Source organism: Phoenix dactylifera, chromosome 14 (assembly GCF_009389715.1).
Source record: "Phoenix dactylifera cultivar Barhee BC4 chromosome 14, palm_55x_up_171113_PBpolish2nd_filt_p, whole genome shotgun sequence".
NCBI classification, from domain to species: Eukaryota; Viridiplantae; Streptophyta; class Magnoliopsida; order Arecales; family Arecaceae; genus Phoenix; species Phoenix dactylifera.
This window is the reverse complement of record NC_052405.1, coordinates 10933564-10947811: the sequence shown is the minus strand read 5'-3', so window position 1 is coordinate 10947811 and position 14248 is coordinate 10933564. Positions and strand designations below refer to the sequence as shown.

Below are 14248 nucleotides of genomic sequence, written 5' to 3'. Positions count from 1 at the left end.
AGCGAAAACAATGTCAGCATACTGGCGTTTTACCAGCGAATGGATAAAGCTGTTGTCATGCGGCTTTTCATCTTAGAGAAGAAAAATTTAGTAGTTAGATAACTGTCTTGATCTGTGATTTTCTCGCATATATTGTTCCTTTTCAGTCTGGCTGTTGCGACATCTAGTAATCTTTGGCCAAAGTGAAAACAAATGCTTGCTGACTAGGATGCACCTTCTATGCTACGTGCTATTAGGCAAAGCTCGTAATAAAGAACAGTTTTGCGTGATGATGGGGATTCAGATTATGGCTATTATCTGAAATTCATTTTGTTACAGTGGCCTTTGTACAACAACATTTTCTAATTTATGGCTAATATCAATCTTTATAACAACTATTCTTTTATTTCCAAATAAATTCATTCAGGCAATTAACATAAGCTCTGTTTTTTTAAGGCGGACTTCTACTAGGGGGTATCACTTTAGGAGAGGTTGGATTTTTCTTTTTCTTTTTTTATTCCTGCCATCTAAAGCATTTCGTAGACATCTAGCAAGAAACCTAAGAAGCCTGCATCACAAATTATGGTCTGACGTGGCAGGCAGGGATTGGTGAGGTCAAATAACGGTCAAGGGATTGCTGTGCTGGCAAATTATATAATACAGTAGAAATTTTAAATGCACTGGCTCATCCTGAAAGAGATCCAGAACGGCAGCATCCCTCGCTAATATTGGTGCTCCCATTCAATCTAGTTACCGTCAGCAGCCCTTCTGGATCAACTTATTGAAGGAGAAGATAAAATGCTATCCGATTGGAAGTGGAAAAATACTTGATTTCTTAGATTTTGGTAAGTCCATATTGAATTCAGAATGGTGAGAGAGATGCTTTGCATTAACCATAGATCCATCAGGTCAGAGACGACAAGCCTGAGCTGCTCCGACTGTCACCAGCAAATACCTGATCACAATCCAGGTTTGCCTGCCCTAATTTTTTAGCCACAATCTCTCCCTTCAGTGGCCCTCTCAAGCATCGGAATTACAAGCTCATCGGCAGCAACATCGGCTGCCTGACCATACTTTGGCAGCAACACTAGGTACCTGACCGTACCAAGAGAGTATCACAGAGCAACTGATCTGGCCATTGTCGGTCAGTTTTCCACAAGACCAACCTAAGTAGGACCAGCCATCAAACACAGAATCTTCAGACAGCCCATGTAAAAGCCGGTCAAAATTCCCAGCACAAAGAACAGACAACGAAAATATATGCAGAAGAGAATCTAACAGCTGAAAATGAATGCATTTCGGGTTCTGCAGCCAAATATTTTCGCCCAAATCTGGCAACGTGAATAAATAATACTCAAAAAAAGATTTAACAAACAGTAGGAATTTATTACATGGAGCAAGAAATAATAACTTACACAAAATATGGGATCGCCAGAAACAAAGTACCTCAGGGGATGATAATACCCATGTCCTTTTCCTTCTCTTCTTCCACAGTATGTCAGATAAAGTTTGCAATTTCCAACAGAATGCCTAAGGTTTCATCAACTAAGGCTACAACTTAATTGTGATAGCATGAGCTCACACACAAGCCAGAGTCCCAAAGGCATAGCTTATGGACTTAAGACTGCAAAAAGCTAGCATATTTGGCACCAAGGAAAAGCCTCTGGACACAAAGAAGGGCATTCTTTGTAACCTCAGCATTTTCATGATTCATGAGTTTCATTGCCCTTTCCTTGGCCTTCAGATCCGAAACAACAATCCTCCCGCCGGGGTGGTACTGAATGAATTGAGATAAATCATAACAAGCAACAGCAAGTGCTGTTGGATCATTTGACATATCAAGGATTGTTACGAGGACACGCAGGATCTGCAACAAAATATTTTTGTCTCAGTCACATGTTCGAAAGTAATACACACAAATCTTACAACTGGGCATTGAGGGGCAAACTACTTCCAGAAAGACTTGCGTTTGGAAATTTCAACAAGACGCAAGGTAGAGAAGAGTCTTCGGAAACTATTTTTTGGGAAGAAAGTTGGACAGATTCAGCAATGCTGATTTGATTGAGCCGTTAGTTGGAGCTTTAAATGATTCTATCATCAGCAAGGTTTAAATTCTTCATTACCTCCACCAACTCTAGTTAGAAAACAAAAAATAGAAAACAGGTCTTTTTATGTGGCCAAAATTTTAAAAGTCAAAATTCAGTTGCAAATAACTTGTGTAACTCGATGATACTGAACTAACCACATTTACAAAAGAATCACTTCTTCAAAGCCTTAACAAGTAGAAATATAAAGTTCCCAATCGAAGTCTTTCTGTACAAGATCCAGACCAACTTGAGGGGCTATCTGTTACCAATAAAGGGATTTTGTTTTCATAATAGTTGTAGAAGTTTAGGTCCCACCCTTCCAAGCCAGGTGAGGGGTTAAGGGAGTCAGTATCAGGAAGCCAGGTGAGGGGTTAAGGGAGTCAGTGTCGGGAATGTTTAGAGATGGAGATATCACTAAATTAGTTAAGTCACCATGTTGATCTATTAATCTCTCCATAAGGTAGAAATGTCTTGGCATGTTAGAGATCAATGGGTAAACTATAAAATTAATGAGGCAAACTTTATGAAATTAAATATCGGACTTGATGCCTTCTTTCATTTCTATTAAACTAAGACTGCTTCAAGCAAGATAATTGAAAACCTTATGGGTGTTTACATGAAGAAACATATTTTTCTTCTGAACCAAGAGAAGTTTCTGAACACATAATATAGGCATGTATCTATGCATGTATTTATGTATGTGTGTCTATATATATATATATATATAGATAGAGAGAAAGGAGAGTTAGACTAGGATGCATTCGAGTGCATTTGGTCCCAAATGCTTTCTAGTGGAAATCAATGATGCATCTTTCAAAACGAAAATAAACACTGTGGATCATTTATGGGGTATAAAATGCCTGGAGACTAAAAATCATTTATTTTAGATATCTCTTGCATTAAGCAAGCAAAAAATGAACGACAACAAAATAGCCAGCGAGTAAAAGTACATTACTACATTATTTACTATATAATTTGCAAACCTAAACTATTGATCTTAATCTAAATATTTTAAAACATATACATATCAAAAGTTCAGCTGATTTGGAAGCTTCTAGACTACAGGTCAAATAAAGATATGGCATCATATGGCTAAACTGTTCATTTGTCATTGATTTGATGCATGGGTAAAAGATCTCAAAACTCTGATTTTATTTCTAGGCATTTTATGCACGATACATCATGTTCAGCGGTGCCAACTTTCATTTTGAAAGGTCCATCATTGATTTCCACTAGAAAGTATTTGAGGCCAAATGCACTCAAGTGCATCCTAGCCTCTCTCTCTCTCTCTCTCTCTCTCTCTAATATATACATAACTATTAAAGGCATCCTAAGAATTCATGTCCTTCTGCAAATTAACTAGGAATAGGGAAAACAACCTTCTACATCACTAAAATTCTCTCAAGTCTTTCAACTACTAAGTACAAATCATATATGAGTAATATGTTGGCCAGATGTAAGTATTTAACAGCTAAATATTAAATCTAAAGGAAAAACATCTTCAATTTTCCTAACATGAAAGCAAAAGAACCATATGATGGAGACTGAACAAATAAAATAACTAGGGTTGCATTTGGAATCATTGCCATTTCTGTTTTTAAAACCTGAAAACTGAAAGTATTTCTTTTTTTCTGAATTTTTAAAAGAATAAATAGTTTTATTTAACCAAGTGTTTTTAGAAACGTAAACATGAATTCTATAGCCATGGTAGTGGTGGCGGTGGCGGTGGTGGCGGCGACAACACTCCCCCCAGTGGTGGCGGCGACAACACTCCCCCCAGTGGTGGTAATGGCAGGAAAGTCGGCAGTATGGGGGTAAAATAGAACCTGTTTCTCTTTTCAAAAAAGTGAAACTCACTTTTAATACTTTTATTTTTCTTAAACATCAGACTAGAGGTTTTCAGAAAACAAAAAACTGCTCTACCAGACAGGTTTTTGTCTTGATTTTCTGTGTTTTAGTTTTCTAAAAACTGAAAACCAAAACCTGCTGTGATACTGAACACGGCCTAGATTTTTGTAGTTGTTTTTTTGGTAACATAGATTTCTGTAGTTTTAATCAAGGTTTTCATGTTTCAGTTTATCCAAGTTTTTAAAATATATAAATAGTTTCATATGACTGATTGTTTTAAAAACATGAACATGAATTCTATAAAATCTGCTTAGTGGTGGCAGTGGTGGTGGTAGCGGCAATAGTTGTACTGGCAGCGACAGGTGGGGATGGGGTAAATTAAAATCTGCCTCACCTTTCAAAAAGGTTAGTCACTTTTAATGGCTTTTATTTTTCCTAAAATTCAGAATATATTTTTTTTAGAATAAAATATTCTACCAAAGAGGTTTTTTAATCTCAGCTTTCATGTTTTAGTTTTTAAAAACTGAAGATCTTGTGTAGTTTTTTTCCCGTTTTGGTAACATAGATATGTGCAGTTTTGATCAAGGTTTCAAGTACTGGTCTCGGTATTCCTATGAAAACCCATCCAATGCAATGTCAGTACGATACAGTTTTGGTACCGATAGTTGCTATGGAGGTGTACCAAGTACCGGTTCTCTATTGGTACTCAAAAACAATGGTTTTGAACCTTTTGATAATGTTTTCCATCAGAGATTATCCTAATTTGGTAACATGACCTAAATCAGTTGTTAGTTCCAACATGAAAGTGTTACTGCAAAAATTAAAAAAAACTTGAACCAAAACTTGTAGTTTCTTGGATATGGATACAATATCTTGCTAATTATGACTAAGACTATTTAACAAATCATAAGCAAAAAGGAAAATGACTGTACAGGTTAACTAAGCCAAAATAAAAGCCATCAGTCAGCATGATTAATTACATGGTACACACACTAGAACATTTCCATATGGAAGGGTATTAGTAGCATTGCAGGATTATACCTGGAAATCATTTTCTTCAAAGTTTGTAATATTGTCACGCCAGAAATTTGGATCCTTGTGCATAGGGGACCAGTCAAGATGACCTAGAAGGACTTCCTGCTTATATTTATCAAATGAACTTAATCTTTTGATGTTATCTTTAAGCCCATCTTCTAGCTGATTCAATGCAGCCAACAAATCCTACACAATCCAAAAAATACTCTTGTAAAAGGATCATTGCAACACTTAATAGATGTAGAAAGAGCAAATTTCCAATCAATTATGGGAGAACTGAACTGTTTAAGAGTGACTTGAGTATGATTGAATTTCGCTAATAGTTAAATCTAACAAAAAGTTACAGCAGTTAAACTTCTGTGGTGACAATTTATTCAAACCACAGTCTCAAATGAACTTAGGAGAAGCATAAAATACAGTTCAAACAAAAGCAGCTTAAGATATAGGGGTAGTCACAGTGTCAAGTGATTTCCTAAAACTACTTGCCACATGATACTTAAAATAGCACCTTTAGTTGCAACGAAAACATAGAACAATTATAAAGGTGATTCTATGAATTTATTGAAAAACTCTCTTGGAAAAAGCACCAATCGACTTGCACACCATAAAAATCATAACAATTTCCATAGTAGGTCCAGCATAATGCTTCCTTATTCCCCACTTATGAGTGCTTATGTTCCTTCTGACCTTACAGATTTATGTATTTATATACCAAACTATCGGATAAAGACAAAGTTGTCAGCATGGGCAATTCCAGGAATGCCTTTAAGGTTATACAGCCATAATACAGTTGAACTTATGATATTAAACCCTTGCACTTGCATTTAATTAACCAATGAAAATGCATATCATTCACTTTTTATATGGCATGTTTACTGCATGTTTTGCCAAAAGGCAAAAAAAGATACACTTCTTTGTCAAGATCAATATACAAGAGAGAAATGGAATTTGCTATTTAATTATATGTTCATAAGCTAGGAAAGTTGTATCCTATAATCCAAGACAATTTAGTCCATTGGATATGACTTTCAATTCTCATGTTCTGTCTCTAATATTACATTGCAAGATAAATGAAAGATGTCAAAACCTCACCTCATCACTCCATGCCTGTGCTTTTAAACTCTGGACAATATGCGGTAATCCAAGATCGATCATTTGAGCCCCAAATGCTCCCTTTGCTAGCAAATTGCGGAAGGTCAAAACAATAACCCTCACAACCTACAATAAATACATTCCACATACTAATGCTTAGTAATGTTAAATATAGAGAGCATGGCACAAACAGGAAATATATGATGAAACCCACCTTCTCCTTTGTGGAACTTTTGACAACTTCCACTAGTCTTGGCATTATCCTGGTAGTGGCCAAATAGTCAACTGCAGCATCATAATATGACAACAGCCAAATACAGAGGCAAGCTTCATAAAGGAGCTGCAGAAAAGAACATAAGCCATTGACTCACAATTAGTGGGTCAACATGATGAGGACATATGGCATATTGCACTTAAATCTTCTCTCAAAATATATTGCCCTTTGGTTGTATGAGCTTAAAATGTGACCAGTAAGGTGGATATCTCCACCCGTTGACTTTGCTTAAATGACTTTCTAAATCCCTTTCTTGCTTAAAAATGCCATAGCCACAAACCTGACACCAAATTCTAGAGGATGGATGTCAAGGTGATAGCCTACCATGTAATGTGCACAATCCATCTATAGGGCCTTTTCAGCTGAGTCCTGCTCTAAAACCAACCCCATGTTCTGACAGGAAAAGGTTGGGAGGACGCATAAATATATATGGTGTGGTGTCAACTATGCTTACCGCATGATGCTTAAACCTATACACTAACCATTTAGCAAACAGGGGAAGAAGATCAATAGAGCACATGCTTTACATCAAGTTCTTTTGAAAGAAACCTTTAAGTAGTTCCGATGGAACAAAAACCACGCTGCCCTCAACCTTTCTCCATAACACTTAGTGTTCGAAAGCAATAAATGATAATTTTATTAAAAATCCCTCAAAGCAAAAACCAATATTCAGCAGAAATAATTTTTGAGTCTCTTAACCTCCAATCTCTCATGCACTAGGTCTCACTTTACAGAAAATATTTACATTATAATAATGAAACACCACAAAACTTTAATTGAGCTTTTGATTGTAGGCACATTCATGTTTGCGCAAAGAAAAGTTTGAAACACTTTTGCAATACAAACCAAAACATTTAGCTTGCAATTTCTTCAACTCTGCAATCTGGATTAAAGCACTTGAAAAAGCTACCAGTCAAATGTAAGCTAATGCGCTACTTATTCCAAATTCACACCATTTGTCAGACATCATTTACAAAATTTACATTTTCCAATGAAAGTTCCCTTCTATTTACACCTCCCTTTGCCTGTGTCATGCTTTAGTCCTGGGAAAAGTACAATGTCTTAGATTAATATGCATTTGGACAAGTACCCTTAGTTAATCAACTTAATGACTCTCCAAAAAATTTCGAATACCTTATAATGCCAAACAATTGCACAAAACCCAAGACGATTTATTTTTATGATTTAGCAGAAGATCAAAGTGCCTAAGCTCCAGCTCAATGTTGAACCATAGAAAATAGCTAGTCCAAGGTCAAAGTCTCCTAGGATTTAGACTTCACCCAGATAAGACATGAGTAAAGGTGGCACAAGACAAAAAAGAGCAGAAAGAGGGCTTTCAAAAACTAGAGCAAAAACAGTCTGAATGGCATAAATACAAAACTTATTGCAATTGCCATAGAAAAGAAAGCCATGAACGGATTTGAAATGGTAACTTCAATTATGAGCAGTATTTGTTGCACGAAAAAAGTCAACACTATGCTAATACTTTGCTACACAATGAAAATTCATTCGAACATCTCCTATACTCAGGATGCTAACAAAACAACATCAAAAAATGGGAAAAGAATTGACAGAATAATTTTTAAAAGTACTATTGTTAGGTTGAACTCGATAAATGTAGAAGTTCCATAGATTGCTCCAGGCATTTTGCACAAATCAGCTAATTTGCATGTCTAAATAATTGGTTTATTTCTAAATATCCCGTGAACTGAAAGGAAAAGGACACTTGTTAAGGAACAGCAATATAACTGTCCTACATACATATAGTAGAAGGCATGGAATGCCGTACCGGCCCGTACCGGCCGGTACGGGCCGGTACGTACCGGTCCGGCCGTGGACCGGTACCGGAACGGATAAAAAACCGGTATTTCCCGGTTTTTTATCCGAACCGGCCGGTACGGGCCCGTACCGGCCGGTTCGGAGCCCGTACCGGCCGGTACCGGCCTCGTACCGGTGCGAACCGGCCGGTTCGCACCGGTACGATTTTTTTTTTTTTTTTTTAAGAACCACAGCGCCGCGCGCTGTGGTTTTTGAAACCACCGCGTACCGGCCGGTACGGGACCGGTACCAGCCGGTACGTACCGGACCGGACCGGTACCGTACCGGTCCGGCCACCGGTACGCCGACCGGTACCGGTACGGCGGACCTTGGTAGAAGGTAAAAAAAATATAAGAACATCATAATCAAAAAGGGCCTTTCTAAGTTGAAGCCATTGACCATATATACTACAAGCTTCATTATATTCTTCCATATGAGAGTCCTGAACCATTTCAGAAGAGGCCCAAGCATATGAAGAAACAAGAACACGTTACCTGGATAGACTGCTGAGTGGATGCTGGAGAAATCAAAGGAATTAGCAACTTCACGCCATCTGCTTGAACAAATGAAGCTCTCACGCAAGGTTCTCGTAGCAAAGTGGCTAAACAATTTATAGCCGTGGGCACAGAACAATTGGGATGAGATGGGTTCTTCAGCTGCAAATAATGTATCCTCTCATAAATACATTATAAGTTCTAAATGATAGCTTCATAAAACTCAGTATGGCACTTCATTCAACTGAAAATTAGAAGAGCCTGAGCAAGAGATAGGTATGCCCACAACAGCAATAGCAAAAAAAAAAAAAAAAAAAAAAAAAAACTCATTCTCATGTGCTCAAGGAATGTTTAGCTAAATAAACAATATAATTTCAGCCTAACAGTTAGCAGCCAAGTAACATAGTACATCATAACAATATGTCGATGTATAGGTATGGACCAATAACCAATAATACAATTGATACAAAATAAAGTCTCATGAATTTTGCCTACAACATTGTAGCATGATATGATGTGCATGGGATGTTACATGGAATAGTGCTAAGTAGTGAACTATGATGTCCTACATAACTCGATCTGGCCTATATAATGTGATCATGGGCTTCTCTAACACAAGAAGGGAACAAATCATAGTAAAATTAGACATAGCCTAAGAAAGAGAAGCAAACCACATGAAATGGGATCTGCCTCGCCTCTCCACCCCTATCTTATTAACAATACATTCACAACCAGCCTTTGGGGTCAGTGTAGCCTTGGGCCTGTGCCCAACAATTGAAGTAAAAGGAAAGACGTGTATTCATCTTGGTGTACGGAATGCATGATTAGATATTATTGAACAAAAAAAAAAATCAAACAAAAGTCAATCCTTTGAGATCTCTTAGTAAATGTATTTTTCTACAGATTGTCTTCACTTTCAACTTGCTTTTAGACTATAATCCAACCACACTTCCACATTATTATATGAAATCAAAAGCATGTAAAAATTGCCAGCCAAAATCCATGACTCTAGCTTATGCCTTAGTTCAAGCATTCTCTCCCAATAGTTCAAAAAAGTTTGGATTAAAAAAAAAAAAAAAAACTTTCCAGACCTACACATCTACTCACACATTCATCCAACCAAGAAGTATATAGACATGCAACTTTAGGCAGAATGCTAACCTGAGAACATAGCCACTCAACCAGGCCTTTTAGCACATCATTGATGCCAGTGCGCGTGCTTTTTGAATGTGAAGTGTTTCCATTTAGAACAATGCCATCCTGAATTTTTGGCCGAACACTGTAAGCAGAAAAGGCAAAATATTATGTCATGTATGTCTTTGATATTAGCATTTTCCGCAATACAGAATTTCAAGCACCTCACTATGAGAGACAGTATTTTACAGCTCTTTTCTTGTATGAACCAGTTGCCTTTCCATAGCAATCTGAAAATGAAAAATAACTGTGAATTACTCCAGATAGACAGGAAAATTCATTCACTTGCATCTGAATTTGCAAACTGTAAAGTTAATTCAACGAAAGTTCATGAAAGATAGGTCTCGCAAGACCAACCATGATTACAAGGATACTTGGTCATAAGGATCTCAACAGGTCAGCCTACGTGCCTAGTTTTATATTGTTTTGAGGCCAGGTCATGAGGCTGGGCCTATTCAAAGTTGAGTTGAAAAGTATCCTCGCCTTAAACTAATAGAAGAGTTGCCACCTATCTCAATGGTGGGCATCAGAAAACAATAAAAGACATTTATAATAATGCAAGGGTTCCCAAAAAACTTAACTTAAGAAAGGTTCATAAGTATCTTCATTTGCTAGAGACCTGTCATGAAAAAGTCTAGCACGTTTGGGATTTGCTGCAAAGAACAAATAGTATTATCAAAATTTATAGCTTAAGAATGTTAATCTAATTGTTAATTCATTTCATACCTGTAAGCATTTCATCAATAAGAGCAAGCACATATTCTACTGTTTCTTCCTTCGCAATGTCACGTAGAATATTCACAAAGACCTGAACATAAGCTGGTCCATCCTGTCAAAATCATTAACTTCTAGTGACCACAACAGAAATAAGAATATCCATGCAGCTTGTTAAATTGTGATTCTATGATCAATCAGAATTTAAAGGACTTAAAGGACTGAGTTAGATATTAAAACCTTTAATTAATATGAAGACAGTTTAGCAATGCCCTAACTTGGTCTGCTCAAAATTTATTAAGCCTGAACGCGTGTGCGTTTGAATCTCAAACTTGTCAACTTCACCGAAATTTCCATGTCGACTCAGGATTTTAGAAAAGCTCAGACAAGCAGGCATGATGATGGTTTAATGATCTAGATAATGATTGAAAAACTGTGATAATAAAAAAGATTTCAAACAACAAAGTGGACTAAAAACAAACATACCGGCCAGAATAATTAGCTGATTAGAATGCGCTGGGAAATCTAAAACTACAACATGAGTTAAAGATGAAAAACTTGAAGTGCTATAGTTTATATGCTACCATGAATTCTAAAAATTCTTTGCTACATGCTCGGGCATATCAACTGTACATGCCAATGCATTCATAGTGCAGGGTGTCTTCATCTTTCGAAGAAACAGAAGAGGATAGACATGTTTTACATTCAACATATTGAGGGTGTAGATTAGATCCATATGATAGAACATACAGAATGATACAGAAGTGATTTATGAAAAATGAGGCCGTATGTTGAGATCACATATACAAAATGGACATCACAACCTTTAACAAGAGATAAATCAGATAAGTAGCCAATACTTACATCATCAAGCAAAGCAGCTCTTTGACTTTCAGATCTGTTGTCATAGCGCCTTAATAGCTGAAGACATGTTCCAGTGATGAGCTTTGTTGACATGTAAGTCTCCCATGGTATATCCCTCTTGAGAACCTAAAAATAATTTAAATGAAAGATATTTAAAGTTCTGTCTTCAACTGACAACATCCCGATAAAAACACCTTTTCCAGAAGTTCCAGCAGAGATCTAACTCATTTAAAGTTTAGCAAACCAAGTAAAGCCAATAGGATAAAATTCATTATCCCATCATTTAATATCATCAGATTAAAAAAAATACTTGTTAAATTATATACCAGTTATTAGAGCAAATCCTCAATATGCAAATGTCAAGGTTGGCAATAGGAAATACCTAATGATAATATCAGATAATTAAAATAATATATAACCGTCAAACTTTATCCTAACTAACTGGGGTGGTAAGCAAAGTGCAGCAATCTACCAATTGAATGATCAATATCACGGTAATGATAATTGAAACTAAGGAAAAGACTTCTCTAAATTAACATAGAAAAATAAGATTATCCCATTCAGTGTCATTTGGTCCTTACAACATAATTTTGTGAGCCTGAAAATTTATCAAAACGCTCTCATATCTTCCATCAAAATTTTTTACCTCACATTATCATGGCTTAACGGAAAAGAGGTAGGACATCGACCTTTGTATTCCTTAAAACATCTCTGAGTCTTTGCTGAACCCTAAGGTTTTACTAATTGATGATTTTCACCCTTGATTTTCCAATTATGAACTCTGGCAGCATCATGATCCAGTGTTCCATAATATATTGCAAGCCTGTAAATTGGTTAGCCATCTCACTGGGTAGAACACTAAAAATCAGGGTAAGACTCTCTTGCTCCTCATTTTCTCCACCTTATTCTGACACTGCTCTGGTAGCTGCCCCAAAAAGGGATCAAAAAGTACAGGAAGGTGAGGTTTGGGACTGCAGTATGTTGCTAACTTTTTGCCATTCATGGTTGACCTTACACCTGAATTCACGATAGTCTGAAACATACAGTTTAACAACAGCTGCTTCTCGTGTTATAGTGGAGAACATAGAACAAGACCATACATGGTTAATTTTTTATGAATTGCAGACTCAATCTTTTCACCAGTGAAGTTTAACTCAACTTAAACGCAGCCATGATAGAGCTCTAATCAACCTATGCTATGGGAACAACAAGAAATGGGAAATCAACAAACCTTACTTTCAAGTGAAATTAAAAAAATAATCCATATCCTGGAGACAAACTACACCAACTCTTCTAGAGCAAGGCGTATAAACGAGCCGAAAAATTCGAAAAATACATAAATAGTTCACCAAAAAAAAACAAAGAAAAACATGTTCTAACTATCAAATTAAACGTCGAAATTAACAATTGATAATTTACTAATAAACTATAAATGCCAGAACAGCTTAGAGATTTAAAATAAAAAGAAACGTACCGCGAAGATAAAACCCTAGGAATCACCAGAAGTTTTTCTCAAAATTAGAAAAAGAATAGACAAATACATCTGATCACGAACCTGTTCGGTCGTCAGCTCCGCGCGATCCATGGCGACGAAAGGCCTCTAGAAGAGAGGAAACTCCTCCACTAAATTCCTCCAGAATCGAACAGCTACAGATCTAAAAAACCCAAAATAATCACATGAAAAGGAATACCGGCAACGAAATTTCCAAGACAAACTGAAACCAATGATCTAACTCTCAATAACTGCACAAAAAATCGCAGAAATATAGGAGGAAAAAAAACGATTTTTCATCGATCTCGGGGATCACTTCTCACCGGAGAGGGGGAAAGATGGGAAGCGAGGAAGAGATCTCCGTGAGGGTCCCAGATGCCGTCTAAACCGTGAATATTAAAAGAGCAGCGGACGAAAATGGAAAGAGACGCGAACAGGCGATGCGACTGAACTCGGTTCGCCCGGCTTGAAGCGGACCGGCCCGTCCGGTCCGGTCCGACCGGATCCATCGCCAACCTGTCCACCCTAACCGAACCTCATACGAATGGGAATCCTGGACTTTCTGCAAACCCAGGCCTTTTTTTTTCCAAGGAAATTATCCGGTCAGTGGCGCAGAACTGAGAGCTGCATGAAAACATTATCCATGCCAAATTGGTTCTGGAAGCATATTATATCCATTTTGAAGGTGACGCGGCTATGGTGATCATCTGAATTCGAAAAAATGTTAATAGATACAGCCGTTTTGATAGACACCCGCTACTACAGGATGTATGTAAGCTTGTGGGAGGGCTCGTAGCTTTTCGGGTCACTCATATTTATCGGAAGATGAACAGTGCCGCTGACTGGTTTATCTTCTTTTATAAGCACCATTCAAGAGAGTTTCACTGAGAGAGCTTTGAGTCTGCTCCCTCTCTCCTCAGTTAACTTCTTCTTTTTGACTGTTATGGGTGTACTCATACGCGTATAGTGTGAGTTACTTTTGTATTAAAAAAAAAAAAAGGAAATTACCCAGTCCATTTGATATCTCTACTTTTGACGGTAACCTGCAAGGTTCAAATTTGCTGGGCCTCCTCTCTCCAACCCATGATAATACTGAGCCCCATCCCGTAAGCAAATCCATATCATACAATCATGCAAAAACGTGATAATCCACACCAATTCTCCTTCTTCTTCTTCTTCTTTCTTTTCTTTTTTTTTTGGTAAAAACGGCAATTCATATAGCTCTAATGTGAGTATATCCTGCCAAATCAGAAGAAAGTAAAAAGTATAAAGGGGGCGGGAGCCCTACTGTGGGCGTCCATAAGAATTTCCCGGAATATCGTGCAACATAGGAGGCGACCCAGTCTGCTACCATATT

The 14248-nt window shown here is 37.2% G+C and overlaps 1 protein-coding gene across 3 annotated transcripts; it reads right to left on the bottom strand.

Annotated features, from left to right (window-relative positions):
• Nucleotides 1–788: 788 nt before the first annotated feature.
• Nucleotides 789–13313, bottom strand: LOC103715148 (probable V-type proton ATPase subunit H). 3 transcript variants are annotated; one of them, XR_003387233.2, is made up of 13 exons: nt 13215–13313; nt 12955–13054; nt 11400–11525; nt 10548–10650; nt 10402–10474; nt 9986–10051; nt 9789–9906; nt 8628–8789; nt 6256–6381; nt 6042–6167; nt 4956–5135; nt 1395–1846; nt 789–1310 (listed from the first exon to the last, which is right to left on the bottom strand). XR_003387233.2 is itself a non-coding variant. In XM_008802690.3 (12 exons), exons 2-12 carry the CDS (start codon nt 12982–12984, stop codon nt 1598–1600), a joined length of 1359 nt encoding a protein of 452 aa, XP_008800912.2. In that variant the 5' UTR covers nt 12985–13054; nt 13215–13313; the 3' UTR covers nt 1243–1597. The 3 variants fall into 3 exon arrangements, 2 of the variants coding, with proteins under 2 accessions (XP_008800912.2, XP_017700389.2); XM_008802690.3 differs by having other exon boundaries at nt 1243–1846; XM_017844900.3 differs by having other exon boundaries at nt 1243–1846; nt 12955–13218.
• Nucleotides 13314–14248: the final 935 nt, after the last annotated feature.

Coding starts and splice junctions, on each gene's coding strand:
- LOC103715148 (XM_008802690.3), bottom strand. CDS start 12,984: ATGGATCGCGCGGAGCTGACGACCGAACAG. Junction 9,907..9,985: donor ATACTGTCTCTCATAGTGAG/GTGCTTGAAATT, acceptor TTCTGCTTACAG/TGTTCGGCCAAAAATTCAGG. Junction 6,168..6,255: donor AAAGTTCCACAAAGGAGAAG/GTGGGTTTCATC, acceptor TATTTATTGTAG/GTTGTGAGGGTTATTGTTTT.